Raw genomic sequence first — 18390 nt, forward strand, 5'->3', positions numbered from 1 at the left:
TTAAAGAGGCTAAAGTAGATTTAGACTAATATCCACTAGAGTAATTTTAGTCTTCCCATAAATTTTCAGTGTATAAAATGCAGTTAGTTTGATTGTTGTGTATTGTTGTGTATTTATTGCTCCCTTTTCAACTGATTTCCTTTCCCAGTCACTTCCATATTTTGGACATGAGGGATTTCTTATATTTTAATCAAAGAAGTAAACTTGATGGTAAACTTCCTATGAAATTTGTGTAGATAAATACTTTGCACATTCGATTCTCTTAGGTAAAAATGAAAAAGAGAAGAAAGACTAGAATCAAAGTGAAGCATTTTCTAGAAACAGCTATAAATTGTATCTTAACTGCTAGAATCTCTGGTAGCTTCCCATATCTAACCAAATACATTGATTTGGCATTGCAGCCCTCAACCAAATTCTACCACATTCATTAAGTGTTTGAGAAGTGGGATTAATAATACTGTAATAAAATTTATGTGCCAAACATGGATATTGAAAAAGTAGACTTAAAGTGATTAAGTAAGATGGATGATAGAGACAGAGATCAAAAGGAAGCCCATAAAGGAACTCAAGGGAGATGAGAAACTCTAAACTCAAGTTACTAAACTTAAAGGTAGCGGCATTCATCTTCCAATTAAGAGATAACCAGCCAGCAATACTGAAATCATGTTCTAATGTGTGCACGTATTAGTATTTCAGCTGGTCTGGATATCCACTTTTAGACAACATTTCTTTCCATTTCCATAGCCAAAAACTTAGAAGCAGTAGTTTCTATAGGGATAATGTTCTGGTTAAAATCAGTATACTAGTCATTTTGAGGCCAAGGCCCTACTTCTAGATTTGTACTTTAAAGCTATATGAATTTGAGCCCGTTTTTTTTTTTTTTAACCTTTGCAGGCTTTGGTTTCTTTACCTGGAAAAGTATGAAATTAGAATGGACAAGTTAAGTAATTCTATAGGAACGCTAAGTATTCCTTACCAACTACAGCTTTGTCAGAACCAGAATTGCTGGTATCTCTTTTTCTCAGAAAAAAAAATTCTCAATCACCAAAATCATCCCACCTTCAAGCATACTAACAGTTAGACTAAACTAAGCATGCAAACTTTCAGTGCCCACTGCTCAATGAACATTTATTTAATCATTTATGTGGCAGGCCTCCTGCCCTCTGAAGTTTATGGAAGGGAGTTTGTTGCTAGTTAGTGGTGGGATGGTGTGGGTAAAAGAACCGAGACCTTTATGAATAGAAGGGATTTGATTATTTATAAATATTACATATATATATATATATATATATATATTGCATATTTGTAAATATTATATAAAGATAAGGAGAGAAAGGAAAGGAAGTTAAGAATGAGACCACATTGCCCCTCATGAATTAACACTTGGGTTACCTAGATTAAAATCACTGGTTGCTTCTTTATCATTCCTATCTGCTGGTTTCTTGAGCTTTTACTATAGCTTATCACTGGTCATTACTGAGGGAAGTAAGTATAAGTTATATATGTAGAATCCATTGAGTTACTATTTCCTAATAAGGACTTTGGCAGAAAAAGACTTTTTAAGGTAAGCTGCTGAGGAGTACTGGCAGAAGCACCTGCTGCTGCTGAACAGCAGCACTTGAGGTGAGTACAACTGAAATGTCTTTTGTTAATTCATGATAGAGATAAACTGCTCTTCGTGTATATATAAAAAATAAAATGTGCACCCAGAAGAAGGTGCTGTAGTTCCTTCCTTTATTTTTTTCATTGTGCAAATTCAATTCCAGTACCTGAATCATGGCTTAATATTTGGTACCTATTATTCATTCAACAAATACTTATGTACCAAACACCAAAAAGCAACAGAAGCTTCCTCAAGTCAGGTCAATCTCAAAAAGTGAGAACAGTTTACAATCCACCTCTTGTGGCCCTCTTAGCTGTCATGGACTTTAGGTATATATTTCTCCAAAGGATGTTTCTTAACTGTGCTATTTGTTTCCTGGTACCCTGTGTTCTTTGCCAGGACTGCCCAGACAAAAATATGACCCTCAAAACAACTCTATGATTTTTTTCTTCCATTAAATTACTTAATGAGTAAGAAGAAAAGGTTTTCATGTTTTGGGTATGCAGGGAGTAAGATGTGGCTCCTGATCTCAAGGAACTCTGTAGTCTGAATGGGAAATTAGTGTTTGTTTGGCATTGAAGTTCAGCTGCTAGACAATGGTTAGGAAAGAGCTTCCTAGGAACAAGTGGGAAAACTTGAACTGAGTCATGTCAAATAAAACAATCAGGTAAATGGGTCAAGGAGATATGAGGACTTTCCAGGCTGATGGGAGTCATGAGAATGTTTGAAGTAATGACAGCCTAGGGTATACTTTGGTCTTAGAAATAGAGAGGCAAAGGGCCTGATGTGTTTGTTAACCAAGATGTTAAAGGTTTTTTGTGTGATCATTCTAGTAGCAATATGGAACATGGATTTGAAGAGGACAAGGATGAGTTGGGAGTCCCAGTTAAGAGGCAGTTGTTGTAACCAGACAAAGAATGAAGAGGGCCTGGAATAAGATAGGGAGGATGAAGACAGGGGACATTTGCATGGAATGGAATCAGTTCTAAACTTAGAAAAATAAATATCAGGCATAGAGTGCTCCTGGCATATTTCTCAGTTTAGAAAGGGAAATATATATTCTCAAGACTTGGATACTTTGAGGAAAATATTCTAAATTTTTGTTTATTAATATGTACAGTGGTACATAAGAATGTTATTGGTAGGAGCTTATGAACCACAAGAAGAGTCTGTGATACTTTAAATATCAGTGTTGGAGGGGAAAAAAATAGTTGTGAGGGCAGCCCATATGATCTTCAAATTATTTGGGCAGAGTTGGGAAATAATATGGGTTCTAGGGTCCAGACCTGAATTCAAATCTCAGCCTTCCACTGATTAGCCCTGCGTCCCTGGAAAAGGTTTCTAGTTATTGTTTTGTTTACCTTTCTGAGTCTTATTTCCTCTTTTAATAAAGGAGGGGTCCTTTGATCAGAGTACTTAGTACATGAAGTATGTTATGGGCGTTCAGCAATAGTATTCTGTATCACTGTAATTATCGTTTCTGATCACACCAAGTCACACACAAAGGTACAGTCAGGAATTTTCAAGTCACTGACTGATGTGCATGAGTTTAGTCCTATGAACTTGGCTTTTGTTTAAATACAATATACCAACCAAAAATGACTTATGGGAATAGATCTTTGGGAATAAATTAGATTATAATATTGATAACCCTTTAGCAAGAGGTGGAGTGAAAATACTTTTATACACCATTATGTGGGTCAGTAATGCCCCTCCATGTTTGAAGTGCAGTGAAAGGCTGATCACACTCGAGTGGTTAACCTAAAATGTAGGTGTTAGTGCTGTCACACAACAGATTTTCTTGTGTACCAACATTATTGTCAAATTATATAAAGTAATTAGCACAGAAAGTATGATCATGCAATCATATATTTGTCTAAGATACAAAAAGGAAATAAAGTGTCTAAAGAAAAAGAGAGGGAAATAAAGAATAAATCTGAAAATGCCTATCAGCAGGAAGGTCTGTATCTTTCAAAGTTAAATTACAATACATTCAGCAATTAAAATACAGAATTAAGAATGGAATAAGAGATTAGTGCCTAGAAAGAAGGAAGACTTAAGAGATTTTAAAATGGTATCAAGACAAGAATTTGGAAGTCATAACTGGTAGCCCATGAGTGTGATCTGCCCTATGTACACAGTGATTTTTTAGAAATTTGGATTGGTTGCCAATGTTGAAATATGAGGAGATTTTACATTATTAAAATATTAGTTGGACTTCGCTTGGAAAGCCTGAGTGCCTAGGAGCATCATTCTCTGGGGCAACCCTAGCTTGAAGTAGAGTCAAGGCTGACGCACCCCCAATTTGCTAAGGTCCCATGGATTCTTCTAACAGGTATGCAGCTGCCTTCTTACATGCTTAGCTGCAGGACTCCTGGCTCAGAAGAAAAGGATGTACGGATGAGGGTAGAATAAATACAAGGGTACATTAAATAAACTATTTTCTAATGACAAGATCTATGACATAAGGGCAAAAAATGTCCAACTTTCTTATTTTTTGCCAGTCCTCAGTACACTAGAAATATTCTTTATGGAGGGCCCTGTATAAAATAATATTTATGTACAATATATGCACTATTTACTCATGTTATTTTTGTGTAAGTAGTCTTTTTAATCTTTACGCAAACACTCCGAATAAGGTGTTGCTAATGTTATTTTCCCATTTTACAGATAGCCTGTAAAGTACATTGATTAGGTGTCATGCTGAGGCCGTGAGTGATAGAACAAGGCTTAGAAAACAGTGCTTAAACCTTTGTATTTAATGTCCTTCCCACTCCTCACTACTACCTTGGTAATTTCTAGTGTAGTTAAAACATGAAGGCTGGGGGTGTAACTCAGTGGTAGAGCATGTGCCTAGCATGCACAAGGCCCTGGTTCAGTCCCCAGTGCCATACAGACACACACCCAAATGCACAAAGAAAAAAATAAAACTTACCCTTAAAAAAACCCTGAACTTAAAGTTTAAAAATAAAGACATTTTCCTGACAGATATTACTTAAGATGCAAATGTTTAGGGCTATAATAACCTATTTGGAAAAAGTTCACTAAGTGACATGGAAGCATATCACAAATACAGAATTATAGCACAAAATTTTATGCTTTATAATTTTGTGGAATTTAGGGTTCTTTTAACTGTATAAAACTATACTATGCACAAAATGCATATCCCATACATACATGGTTCAATGCATTTTTCACAAACTGAACACACGTTACAAACTAATCAGCATTCAAATCAAGAAAAAGCATACTATCGACTCCCCAGAAGCTCCCTTCCAGTCTTTTACCATTCCCCCCCCCCAGGGTAACCACTATGCTGATTTCTGACACCAATCTCTAGTTCTTAAAATATGCAATGTAGATTTTTTAATGTCCTGGTATTTAAAAATACAGGTAATTGAACCCAGGTCCTCACATATGCTAGGCAAGCACTCTACCACTGAGCTACACCCCAAGCCCTGTAATTATATTCTTATACAAACTGAAACTTACAAGGAATGTTGGCTTTCTTGATAATCTCCATCAGAAATATTTTTTTAAATGTTACCTGGAACCACACCAAAGACTTCAGCTCATTGTGCTGTGTCTGAACCAAGAGGTCAAGGCCCACTTGCTTCTTTACTGATGTCCTAACATAAGACACATACTTGACCCTTTCAGACTACCTTACATGCCTTATATGGTTCTAGTGCCAAGAATGTGCTTAAACTTCACCCTTTATTTTTATAAAATGACAGTATTCTGCCAATCTCTCCTAAATTGTTTCAGTTTGAAGGTAAAGTGTTTTCTGTGATTTAAACTCGTTGTCCAGATGTGTATAGAATAATTTAAATGTGCTTAGTAAGCTCAAAGTCTTAAAATTGATGTAATTTTTAGTGAACAATGTCATTTTCTAATAGCTTTCTCAAATTTTAGAAAATGATGCAGTTCCAAAAATTTTTTTTTTATTATAGATTTTCTTAGTTAATGAGTAAGATTGTAATTCATTATAACAGATGCTGTGTTTTGCTTATTTTTAAATAAGGTAAAACTCCAAATCCCTTTTTATAATAGCGTGCTCTTATCCTATAATGACATTAATATCTTAATTAACAAGCCTGATTGGAGTTGACCCAGGTGCTAGATTAGCCGGACTCTCCAGGTGAGGATTATTCTGGGAACACTGCTCTCACTGACCCTCCCTCTGTGAGATGGGGGTGGAGGCATTGGGGGCATAGTCTGGAATTCTATTTCTCAGGAGCACTGTTATTTCTAGTTAGCCTTTCATTTATATATATTTATGAATATATCTATTTATCACCCATTACCCTTTGATCTAGTAGCCTTGCTTCTTATTCCCTTTCAAAGTGAAGTTGTCCCTGATAATGTTAACTACCCACAATGTGTATCTGGCTAGGCATAATATACCATATAATACACTTAGAGGGAAAACATGCAGAAAAAAAGTTTTAGAAGTCTTTGGTAAGTGGTATCTACCTCATGGTTAACCCTACCTAACCTGACTGCAAATATGTTTTTCAGTATAAAACAAAGACTAAAATTAATATTTTATGTCTTTTCTTAATATTATTATATGATTTATTAACCATCTGTTTGATCCTTACACTGGGTGTTTTATAATTTGGATTGGGTGAATAGTAGCCAGATAAACAAAATTCTATCTCCAATTGGTTTTCCCTTTGTTTTTAATAACCAAGAGCAAAGCATTTAAACTATATCTTTTTATCTTTTTTGCCTGAAATGTAAATAGTTATACTTGCCTCTCTTATGGAATATCAGTGAATTGGACCACTGGAGGAATTCTAAATCCCTGTGTCTTAGAAAATGAACATAATAATGTTATGCTGCTATAGTAAATAAAAAGCTTTTTAACTTCTCAAGTTTAAAAGCACTCTGGAGACAGTTAAGAAAATGAATTTCATTTTTTCCCATTTTAACCTTGCCATAGGTACTAATAGAATTTTGGGAATCTTAGTAGTTGAAATAGAGAAGCATGCATAAAATACAGTAACTTGATATTCATCATGGATTACACAGTATTTTATTCTTTCAGCTTCTGTATGTGATTTTATTTGCTACATGTTCTTTTAGGTGGTATGAATTATTTATGACAGCTGTATCAAATCTCTAATTTTTAAAAAAGAAATTCTTACTCTTCTCTGATGATCAATTTTGTCACAGAATGAGGAATCTTCAGAAACTGGAACAGAATCAGAAGACGTTAATAAGGATATCAATGACAAATATCTGACAGAAGAAAAGAAATCTGTAGGAAGTGATGAGAGTATTTCTGCAGATGACCATGGTGAAACAGAGAAGTTGAACAGTATCCATGACAGCCCAGCTGCAGTTGATACAGAGGTATGATGATGGATGCTTAAGTCCTGAGATCATGCCAAAGAGAAGCATGGGGGTCCTCTGGTCCCTGCAGAGGGAAGATTACAGTTTCCTTTGGGAACAGAAATAGTTATGTGAATAACTTCATTTATGTGCCAGGAAAAGGCTTTGGCTAGTTTATGAGTCAAGCAAACATCTAGAGCATATTTGCTGCACTGCTTGGTAGCATTCTGTTCCCTACATGAATGGAAATAAACTTGTATGGGCCACAATAGTACATTGTTGGGAAGTGAACCAAAAAGTTGGGCACCCAGTCTGAAATGCAAAGTTAGGAGCCTCGTGCTGGTGGCAGAAATGGGAGATATATATATATACACACACATGTATATGTATATAGGCAAAGAAAGTTGGTCACAGCAGTATCTGAGGTTGCGATCAGTTCTTCCTTAGATGCACTCTAGACAAAAGTATATGTAGGAGAAATAAGAGGGAGAATCACTGAGTAAACAAAGACTATCCTGAAAGTGGAACTAGAAATTCCAAAAATATAATCTGCATTTGGTGGTTTTGTCTGAGAATGACCTTGCTAGGAGACAGTTGATAGGTTTGAAATCATTTGTTTTGCTAACAGTACTGTGGATTCATTTCAGAGGCACAGAATTCTGAAACCCAAAACTAAATGACATTGTATTAATTCATTTGCGCTTTTGGGACTCTCATGAAGAACATGAGTTAGTCTTGCCTATAGCTGAAATACTCTCATCCTTGCTCTGTACCCAAGGTCTTCTCTCGTATTTAAATTCATTCCCTTTTAGGCCTCTGCCTGTCTCCCTTTTCCCTAACATAGACAACTACTGAATCATATCTGTCCTTTATTTGAATGTGTAGTTGTGAAACATGCCTTGTTTTATATGCATGTACTTTTAACTTAACAAAATATCACTGTTCTATAAACACCAATTTGACACTTTAAAATATTAAGACAAATCATATACTAATTGGTATTCCTGAATCTTCTTTGAGAATTCTTTAATTGTATAGCATATATATTATATGTATGTAATGTATATAATATATATGCTATATAATTATATATAATATATAGTATATGTAGGTATAAGTATGATATATTGATATATATAAATATATATCCATATATATGTATATCATACAGTTATGAGCTAGGAGGATATTAGCAGTTAATCAACATCTAAAATGCTCCATTTTACAAGAGCCCAGTAAAGTTAAGTGGTTGTCACACATTTAAGTCATTATAAAAGCTTGCTCTGGAACCCTGCTTTAAAACTAAGACTAAGTTTTCTACCACCACATAAATGTTTTTTGTCATATTGTTTCTTTGTTATTTATAGGAGAAAAAAGCCAACCTAGAGGAACGGGCCATTCGTGAATACAATGAAAATCCAAAAGGTATGAGCATACTTCACTTCAAAAGCATATTTTTTAAAAATCTAGATACATAACATACATACATATGAACATGTATGTGTGTGTGTGCTTGCACGTGCACCATGATTGGGTAACTATAATACATATATTACTTTTTTTAAAGTTTTTTTTTTCAGTTGTAGTTGGACACCTGCCTTTATTTTACTAATTTTTATGAGGATCAACTCAGTACCTCACACATGCTAGACAAGCACTCTACCGATGAGCCACAACCCCAGCCCCTGCTTTTTATATTTCTATGTCAGAGGACTCTCATAGCAAGTTATGAAATATGTAACACACCCTTATCTGATCTCATAAGTACCACAGCTCTGTCATATACAGATAGTCACTGTACTCATGTGTATTCATGTGTCAGTGTTCGGGGATTTAGGACAGCTTTTTTTATTCCCTATTTTATTCCAACTCAATCAGTATTATTAAGTTGAGATTTTGCCCCAAATCCCAGTTTATATCTATGGTGAGCACTGTGGATCTCTTTACCCATGTTATGTTGGCCAAGAGTCCCTGTAGCCAGCCAGTTATTCCGCCCGGGGTCCAGACCTGAGTCTCTGACCTTACATGAGCATTGAAAAGAAGTCCTTTCCCAAGCCACGCTATTGGCATTAGAGAACAAGTGCCACAGAATAGAGCAGATTGTCACTGCCCTCAAGACCTACATTTTCTAGACCCAAATCATCTGTGATTTTGCTTCATGGTCCCTACATTATGTTTTAATACCCCTACACCAGGGTGTGATTTTTATCATGTTCTCATTAAAAATAACTGTGCATGGGCTGGGGATGTGGGTCAGTGATAGAGTGCTTGCATAGTATGCTCAAGGCCCTGGGTGCCATCCCCAGTATCACAATTAGTCAATCAGTTAAAAAAAAAACTGTCCATAATACTGCCTATCTGATCTAAACTTAAGCAAGGGAAGGAATAGGGGTTTTTTTAATCCTTTTGTCCTTCTAACTTCTACAAAAAGAGTAAGTTTTAGAATATTTTAAGCAAAATGTTAAAGTATTTATCACCTCTTAAATATTTTTAGCATATAGCCAATAGTGTCAAAAAGTAATTAAGCCAGGCGCAGTGGTGCATGCCTGTAATCCTACTGGTTCAGGAAGGTGAGGCAGGAGGATCACTAGTTCAACGTCAGTCTCAGCAAAAGTGAGGCACTAAAGTCTTTAAATTAAAAAAAAAAAATAGGGCTGGGGATGTGGCTCAGTGTGCCCCTGAGTTCAATCCCCGTTATCCTCCCAAAAAAGAAATTAAATATAAGCTGTAAGAAGTCTATAATGTTAAAATATTAGCATGCTTTATAAGTGTACTTTAAAGATTGTTATTCAACCACATAATATATGGATTAATTTGAAAATTTGAAACACCCTAAAATAACAAGTCCATTTGAGTAAAAGAATCTAAATATAACTAGGCTAAGTTTTAAAAAGTGATTTATGTTTTTACAGAAGTCTTCTCTAACTTTTTCTATTACCTTTGTGACCATATTTAGATACAGATCACTGAAACATTTCAATACTGGTCAGGTCATTCTGGGCATTTAACCTTAACTCACCTTTTTAGGAACTACAACTATATAGACATTGTCCAGTGGTGAGCTTTTTTTTATATTACCCTATAAGTCAAGGTCAATAGAGTTTGCTGAAGTAAACAGCTTTTTTCTTTTCCTCATCAGTTGGAACAATATTTTTAACTGTATTCAATTGTAGGATGTGTGTATGATCGTGCAAAGAGCAGTTCTTCAGAAGCTTCGGAAGTTAGTGAATCAACACCAAATAAGGATATTAAAAAAACCAAAAAGGTGAGTGAAATGAATTTTCCATTGTAGTGTTAAGAACTAAGTATCAAATTGCCCCTTTTGCTTTTCATATGGTGATCCACAACATTTTACTTTTTTTTAAACTGTAGTTGGACACAATATATCTTTATTTATTTTTATGTGGTGCTGAGGATCGAACCCAGGGCCTCACACATGCTAGGCAAGTGCTCTACCACTGAGCCACAATCCCAGCCCCTTAACTATCTTAATATAAGTTTTTATGTCCCAAAAATATGTGAAGAATTTCAGATTGATGTTTTACATATTAATAAAATATCTTTCCTTTAGTTAGCATTTGCTTGATAGATCTTCTTTCCACCTTTTACTTGTGTTTTAGATACCTTGTAAATGACCTATACAGCTGGATTTTGTCTTTGAAATTTTTGACATGCCTACCTAAAATCTAAAACTAATTGGAGTTCCTATCTTTTTCCTGAAAGATAGGATCTTAGAATAGTTTTCTTTCCTATCACCTCTTCCTTCCCATTTTACAAGTTGTCATATCATACACTGTTTTAATTTTTTTCATTTCACAAATCAAGTTATTATTTGTCTTCTCTACTACTTGGCTTTACTCACCATTTCTTTTTACATCTCCAATGTCCTTTCTGGCATCCTTATTATTCCTCCTGAAGAAATCCTTTGGAAGTTGTTGTCATAGGTGTCTCTTGGTAGTTCATACTTTGAGTTTCTGTTCATTTGAAAACATCTTTATTTTACCATAGGCAGTTATTTTTCCTTAGTGTTTGCTTCCATTGTTAAGAATATTGCTTTAATGTAATTGCTGATAACTTTGTATGTAGTCTGTCATTTCATTGGCTGCTTTTGTTTAAAAAAATCACTTTTTAGTTGTAGTTGGACATAATACCTTTATTTTTAATTTATTTATTTTTATGTGGTGCTGAGGATCGAACCTAGGCCCTTGCACCTGTAAGGCAGGTGCTCTACCTCTGAGCCACAACCCCAGCCCCTCCCTGGCTGCTTTTTTAGATTCTTTGATATATTTCAGTTCACAATTAGTTACCTAGGTGAAAATTTTTTTTATTTTAATTTTTTTGAAATTTTTTAGTACTTTTAACTCTGAGAATTCATAACATTTTTCATAGTTTTTAAAATTCTCATCCATTATATATTTGATTCTTTCCTCTCTTCCTCTTCAAACTCTGATATAAAACTTTTCATTCTGTTATTCATGTCTTTTATGGTTTGTTTAGGGTTTTTTGTTTTGTTTTGGGGGAGGTACTAGGGAATTGAACCCAGGGCTTCCCTCATACTAGACATGCATTCAACCACTGAGCTACATTCTTAGCCCTTGTCCATATCTTTCAATGTCAGTTCCATATTTTCTATATCTAAGTGATATTCTGGGTAATTTCAGGGTTCTTATTGATTCCATAGTTTCTCTTACCAATCTTATCTTAAAAATTAGCATCTTGTTTTGTGCTTTAAATAATTTTACTGTTTCTTAATTCCAATGTCATTCATCCTTAAGATTGAAATTTGTGTGTTGCTTTGGCAGACTTGCTAGCAATGACTTATTTCCATATGTGTTTTGGAATTTGGATTATAAGTTCATGTTTAATCAGGTGTTGTGGAAATCCTATAAAAGTCAGATTAAAGTGAGTCTATCCATAGAGAATGTTTATTAGTCTGTTCTGAAGCACCTAAGGGTTAAGGGTCACTCACTCACACTGGTAATGTGAACCTCAAACTCACCTCAACCAAACATTTTTCTTCTTCACTCAAATGCCAGGCCAAGGGAGACATTTTGTTATCCCCCAATGTTTGTGGCCTTATGTTAAAGACATAGTCCTTAGAGGATACCCACATTATTTAGGGGTCTCAGCTCCAATTTCCCACATTTTGTGAGATTAAAACCCGAGCAAGAGTCTGTTATGAGATCAAACTATGTCAATACTCATCTCTGAGGCTTTTTGAAGCTCCTTCCTTATTTTTCATCCACAGGGGATTTCCTTTAATTTTCTTCAGAGATTACTCACACATTATAAAACTCTACTTTTTATACTTAGCATTTCTTGGTATTTAGTGGTGGCAGAATTTTTCAAGATGTGTATTCTTCCAATGTAGCAAAAACAGAAATGCCTCCAAACGCTTCCATTTTCATTCATAGACCCTAAACTTTTGGGGTTACAAGTTTTCACGTTAGTTCTCCTATTTTTAAAGATAAAGGTTTAGCTACTATTATTGTCACCATTTTGGCTTCTGAAAGAGACAAGTTTTCATCTAGTGTTCATTTCCTCTTTTTCGGGTTTTGGCATATTGTCAGAATCATTATTTGTATTGTAACTCTTTAAATAATGCTATTATCTTTCTCTCTGGCTAAATCTTCAAAGGGCCTAAATTAGATGAATTATGTCATCATCTTGCTTGATCTCTCCTGTATGTTGGCCTGTTGGCCACTCCCTTCTTGTATTTTCTTCCCCTGACTTCCAAGCTGCCTCATTTTGCCAGTTTTGCTCCTACAAACCTCCATCCTCAATGTTGGCTCCTCTCCCTGAGCTTGCCTCTCATATTTTGCTCCTCTTCGGTCTCTTTTATTAATATTTTCTTTTCTGCATACCAAGAATCCCTAGGTTACTGAATTTTATCAGTATTCTGCATATCTACAGCCCTGGCCTTGACTAAGCAGCATCTCTATATTCCTACTGCCTACTCAGTCCCACAGGGTGCAGACTGCTGTTATTTGGCAGCACTAACATTTTGCCAAAAGATCTGATCCACAGGAATAGGGAAATATATCTTCTTTCACCAGCACATTACAATAGAAATTCAATGTAACTGTGATACACTGGCAGTGGCAGAAATGCCCCCAAAACAACCCATCCTGGTTAAATTTAAATACTATAATAAATGATATCTTTGTTTTCCTCTTATAATCCAACAAAATGAAATATTAAATGTGTCCTTTGAAGAAAAATGATAATATATTACCAAGATGCTAATGTTGTTAGATGTTAAATCCTGAAAGGTCTTGCTTTAGAGTGGAATCAGGACCGCAATTTGGTAAAAGAGAAAAGACAGATGGATGCTAAGAACATACCATTATACATGTACAGCCCCATAAAGGTGTGAGAAAATCATGTTTGTACTTGTTAAAAATTATACCCCTAGCCAGGTGCCATGGCTCTGCCTGTAATTTCAGCTACTTGAGAAGCTGATCACAAGTTCAAGACCAGCCTGGGAAATTTAGTGAGACCATATCTGAAAATAAAACAAAACAAAACAAGACAAAACCAAGACCTGGGAGATGTAGCTCAGTGGTTCAATCCCAGTCAGTACCACACACACACACACACACACAAAAAAAAAATGATATCCCTCGATACTAAGTGAACAGTTGATTTACTGAAATGAAATATCTTGTTTGTGTGTCTTTTCCAGATTTTCCTCTTTAAGCGGATGTCATTGACAGGTCAGAAAATTACGCAGAATAATAGCGAGCCACTCCCAGAGATAAAACCAATAGGAGATCAAATAGCTTTACAAAGCAATAAGAAAGATGCAAACCAGAACCACATGGGACAAAACCTTCAGGATACTTCACCACCAACTATGGAGGCAAAGTCAAAATCCTGTACAATACTATAAATATACATTTATGTTTTCATGATCACTGAGCACATTCATAATTTATACTTGAAAAAAATGGTATGACTTCTGAAGGAAATTTTCTGATAAAAGACTTTTAAAAATATAAGTTAATATGTTTGGATCTGTTTAAATAGTACGACCAGTTTTGATATTTATTTATGCTAATTTTTAACAGCAGTTTCAAAATATGTACATCTCAAACTCTTCTTAAAAAGTGTTGTGGCCTTAACTGTTCAGTGTTTCATAAAACAATATATTTTTATATGTGAAAACTGAATTGATATTTCATAATTTTTACTAAACAGGTTTACATCTTTATAATTTCATAAGACAATGTTTGCAATCTTATGACACTAACAGTTTTAATGTATTTGCACTTTTTAAAAACTGAAACAAAATTGTAATGATTTATTTTAATAAACTTTGGTCGGTTCTGCTGTGAAAATGGATGAGTATGAATAAAATTTGGAGGTACATGGAGTTCTCTATTGATCAAATGGAAGCAAAACATCTAATTTTTTAAATATTGAAAGACACAAAATATCTTTACCCCTGAGTAAAGAAAATATTAATGCAACTGTGTTAACATATTTCTGGAGAAACTACTAAGTGTTGAAATTTCTTTGCTTCTCATTCCTTTCTTTAGGGAGGTGATTGAACACCTTTAAAACATTATAGATTATGTGGTGTGATCTGGAGCATTTGACCCTGCCACAGACTGTTAGCTTAAAAGACCCAAACATAGGCAGGCTTGCTCATTTCCATTGTCTCTAGCATTGACAGTGGTAATCAAATTTGGTTCAGTGACACAGTGCACTGCCATAAGGATGGGAAGGATAAAGATTTTAAGTTTATTCTGATAGAAATATTGCTTTCCTTTCTCACAGGTGCTACTTAATGGCTCAAGCCACCTTCATTTTCCCCATGTAGCTTGTGAATAAAACACTTTATTCTTTAATCACATTAATCATTGCCCCATTTAAACAAAGAACAAAACTCTTGTGTTTCATGCACAAGGATTGTAAGAATGTTAATCCAGAGTAGATATGATTTTTAAATCTCAAAGTCTTCTGTGTGAATATTACATTTAGTAGAATTCTAGTTTTATTGAAAGTAAATGCAATTTTAAAACTCTGGCTATTTACTAGTACAATATGGCAAAAAATACCAAGACAAACTATAAGAGCCAAGTAGAAGTACAGCTCACAAATGGTACTAAGACATACCATTTGTAGTGCACAATTCTAACATAACCCTAAGGTTCCTACTTGCTGGTGCCACATGCCCTTGAATTATCCTTTTCCTTGGAATATGGATGGGACCATTGAATACAATTGGATGACACTCCCTTGGTCAGGTCACATCATATGGAAAGAGTGAAAGATTTTGAACACATAAGTAAAATTCCTAGTTGATTAATTTTAAGTTAAAGAAAAAATGCTAGGCTGGGGATGTGGCTCAAGTGGTAGCATGCTCGCCTGGCATGCACAGGGCGCTGGGTTCCATCCTCAGCACCACATAAAAATAAAATAAAGATGTTGTATCTACCAAAAACTAAAAAATAAATATTAAAAATTCCCTCTCCCTCCCCCTACCTCTCCCCCTCTCCCTCTCCATCTCCCTCTTTTAAAAAAAGAAAAAAAGTGTTTCTCCAAGGTGGCCCTGACCTAAGTCAGGTGAGCCCCTTCACAAAAGAGTCTCTAGAGTTCCAACATAAAAGTAGTCAGTCCTGAAGACATAGCTCAGTGGCAGAGTACTTGCCTAATGCACAAGGCCCTGTGTTTGATACCCAGTGCTACAAATAAATAGGTAAAATGTAAGTAAAAATTAAGAGGAAAAGTTTATTTTAAAAAAGAGAAGTGAGCTGGGTGCAGTGGTGCACACTTGTGTCCCTAGTGGCTCAGTAGGGTGAGGCAGGAGGATCACAAGTTCAAAGCCAGCCTCAGCAGATTAGTGAGACCCTATCTCAAAATTAAAAGAAAAAAAAAAAAGATGTAGGCCAGTGGTAAGGAGTCCTTTCGGTCCACAAATAAAAGAAGGAAAGAAATCAAATAGCTGATTTCCAAGGAAAGAAACACTTGGAAGAGGTACATGAGAGAAACCTCAGTGAACTGATAAAATAACCCTGCTCTATTGGAGGTTCCTAAAGTAATTTATATTTATAAGGTGGTTTTTTTAAGAATCAACACTCAAGTGTCAGTTTTAATGGTGAGAGTAAATGCTTTTACAAAAACTCATAAAAACATACCAATCATGTACCCTTGGACTGTGAATGCTTATATTTCTTTTCTAAATTTGGTTTCCTATCTGGCTTTTACATTGAATAAACTACTTCCTATGTGCTAGATGTTATGCCAGAAACTAAGAAAATGGAAAGTTACAGTTATGTGGAAGAAAAATGAAGAATATGGGATATGGTTTTAATGATCAGTTGGAGATAATAGGGAAATTTTAAAACCTAAGTTTCTTAATTAGATAGAAAGGAGATTAGTGAATAAAAAGTAAGCTAACATATTTGAGAATGCTTTAAAAGAAACATTGATTGAACTGAATATACTAATTTCAAAAATAAAAGTATTTGCCAGACATGGTGGCACACACCTATAATCTTAATGACTGGGGGGACTGAGGCAGGAGGATTGCAAATTCAAAGCCAGCTTCAGCAACTTAGCAAGACCCTGTCTCAAAATAAAAAATAAGGAATGGGGATGTAGCTCAGTGTAAAGCACCCCTGGGTTCAATCCCCAGTACCAATCAATCAATCAATCAAATAAAACAAATTGCATTTACTGATTACTTTATAACTTTACAAAAAGTTAAATGAATTTTAATACCCAACTATTCATATTTCTTATCTTTATTTATTCCTCTTTCCTCTCTATAAAGATGTTGCTTCAGACCTTCATTTTTTTTTAATTTTTCTTACCTATTTATTTATATACAGTGCTAAGGATTAAACCCAGGGCCTCACATGCCAGGCAAGTGCTCTACCACTGAGCCACAACTCCAGCCCCAGACTTTCTTATTAATGTTAATTTGACCTGAAAATAGAGACCATTGATACAAAACTTGGGGGATCATTGACATTGTTCTTATATATTCAGGATCAATGTTAAATGGATATTAATTTTTAAAATATCAGTAGTTTGTAGGATTTTTAAGATCTTATAAAAGATCCTACAAATCCATGTCAAAACATGAAAGATAAAAGAAAAAATTAACAGTTCTGGGAGGGTGTTATATTAGTTTTCTGGTGCTGCCTTAACAAGGACTGCAAACTGGGTAACTGGAAACAACAGGTACCTATTGTCTCACATTTCAAGAGGCCAGAAGTCCAAGATCAGGGTGTTGGTGGAGCCATGCTCCCTCTGAAGGCACTAGGGAAGGATCTCCTCCAGGTCTCCTAACTGCTGACAGTCTTGTAGATACATCGTTCCAATCTTTTGTCTTCACATGGGGTGTCTCCCTATGTCTCTCCATATTGTCTTCTATGTGTATCTCTATACATATTTCCCTTTTAAAAAATATTTATTTTTTAGTTGTAGTTGGACACAATATCTTTATTTCACTTATTTATTTTTTTGTGGTGCTGAGGATCGAACCCAAGGTCTTGCACGTGCAAGGCAAGTGCTCTACCGCTGAGCCACAACCCCAGCCTATATATTTCCCTTTTTATAACACCTGTCATATTAGAATTGAACCCACTATAGTTACCTCATTTAATTTAATTACCTCTGTAAAGACTCTGTTTCTAAAAAAGATCACTTTCTGAATTAATTATTGAGGGTGAAGACTTCAGCAAATCTTTTTGGGGGGATGCAATTCAACCCATAATAGTGCTTCAAGTTGAGAATTCCTGGTCATACAAAATAAAACTCAGTTGTTTATAGTTTAAATGCTTTAAATCCTTAGTATTGCTTTCCTAAAATACAAAGCCTCTTGCTAAAAGCTGGATCTTTAATGATACATCTCTAATAGAGATTCACTGTGTTGTTGAAACTTGCATTTAATGTGTCACCAGTTACACCAATCAAAGCAGGAATTATAGTGAGGTCACTTTTATTGGGATTCCAGACATAGTGAGCAAGTATTGAAAGTTAAATGATTACCAAATAAATTGACCCAGTTAGGGTTTTAGAGTTGGATGGGGATTTATTTCTTAGAAATTTCTGCACCACACTTTTAAGGTTTAAAAAGTATTCCTCTAAAGCATTTACCATATGGTTCATTACAATATAGTTTTACCCTTAGGCTATTATAAATCAATCCATAGAGGGAAAACAAAGTCTTTCCATGAGCAGGAGAGGCTCTGTCTCTTCCGACTGAAGCAGTGAACACCATCAAAAGGGAAAAGTTTGTGCAGCTAGTTTTATAATCATTGGGGCTGGCAATAAGAATGAGAACCCAAGTTCTTGTCAGACCTCTGCCCACAGGAGAATGGAATGGCAATAGAACTAGAGACAAGACTCACAATAATTACTTTGGGACAGAGCCAGACTGATTTCCTTTATTATACTCATCAATTTAAGAGTTTGTCATCCCACTTTGATTT

At 35.1% G+C, this 18390-nt stretch overlaps 1 protein-coding gene across 2 annotated transcripts in view; it reads left to right on the forward strand.

Moving 5' to 3' along the window:
* Rpgr (retinitis pigmentosa GTPase regulator) overlaps positions 1–18184 on the forward strand; it is a 53456-nt gene extending 35272 nt beyond the window's left edge. For both annotated transcript variants that reach the window (XM_021725561.3, XM_013358023.4), the window contains 4 exons: positions 6785–6964; positions 8311–8368; positions 10117–10208; positions 13629–18184. In XM_021725561.3, coding sequence (XP_021581236.1) covers positions 6785–6964; positions 8311–8368; positions 10117–10208; positions 13629–13835 — 537 coding nt within the window. In that variant the 3' untranslated portion in view covers positions 13836–18184. The remainder of the gene's footprint in view (positions 1–6784; positions 6965–8310; positions 8369–10116; positions 10209–13628) is intronic.
* The last annotated feature ends 206 nt before the right edge of the window (positions 18185–18390 follow it).

The sequence above is a fragment of the Ictidomys tridecemlineatus genome, chromosome X, assembly GCF_052094955.1.
Source record: "Ictidomys tridecemlineatus isolate mIctTri1 chromosome X, mIctTri1.hap1, whole genome shotgun sequence".
NCBI lineage: Eukaryota > Metazoa > Chordata > Mammalia > Rodentia > Sciuridae > Ictidomys > Ictidomys tridecemlineatus.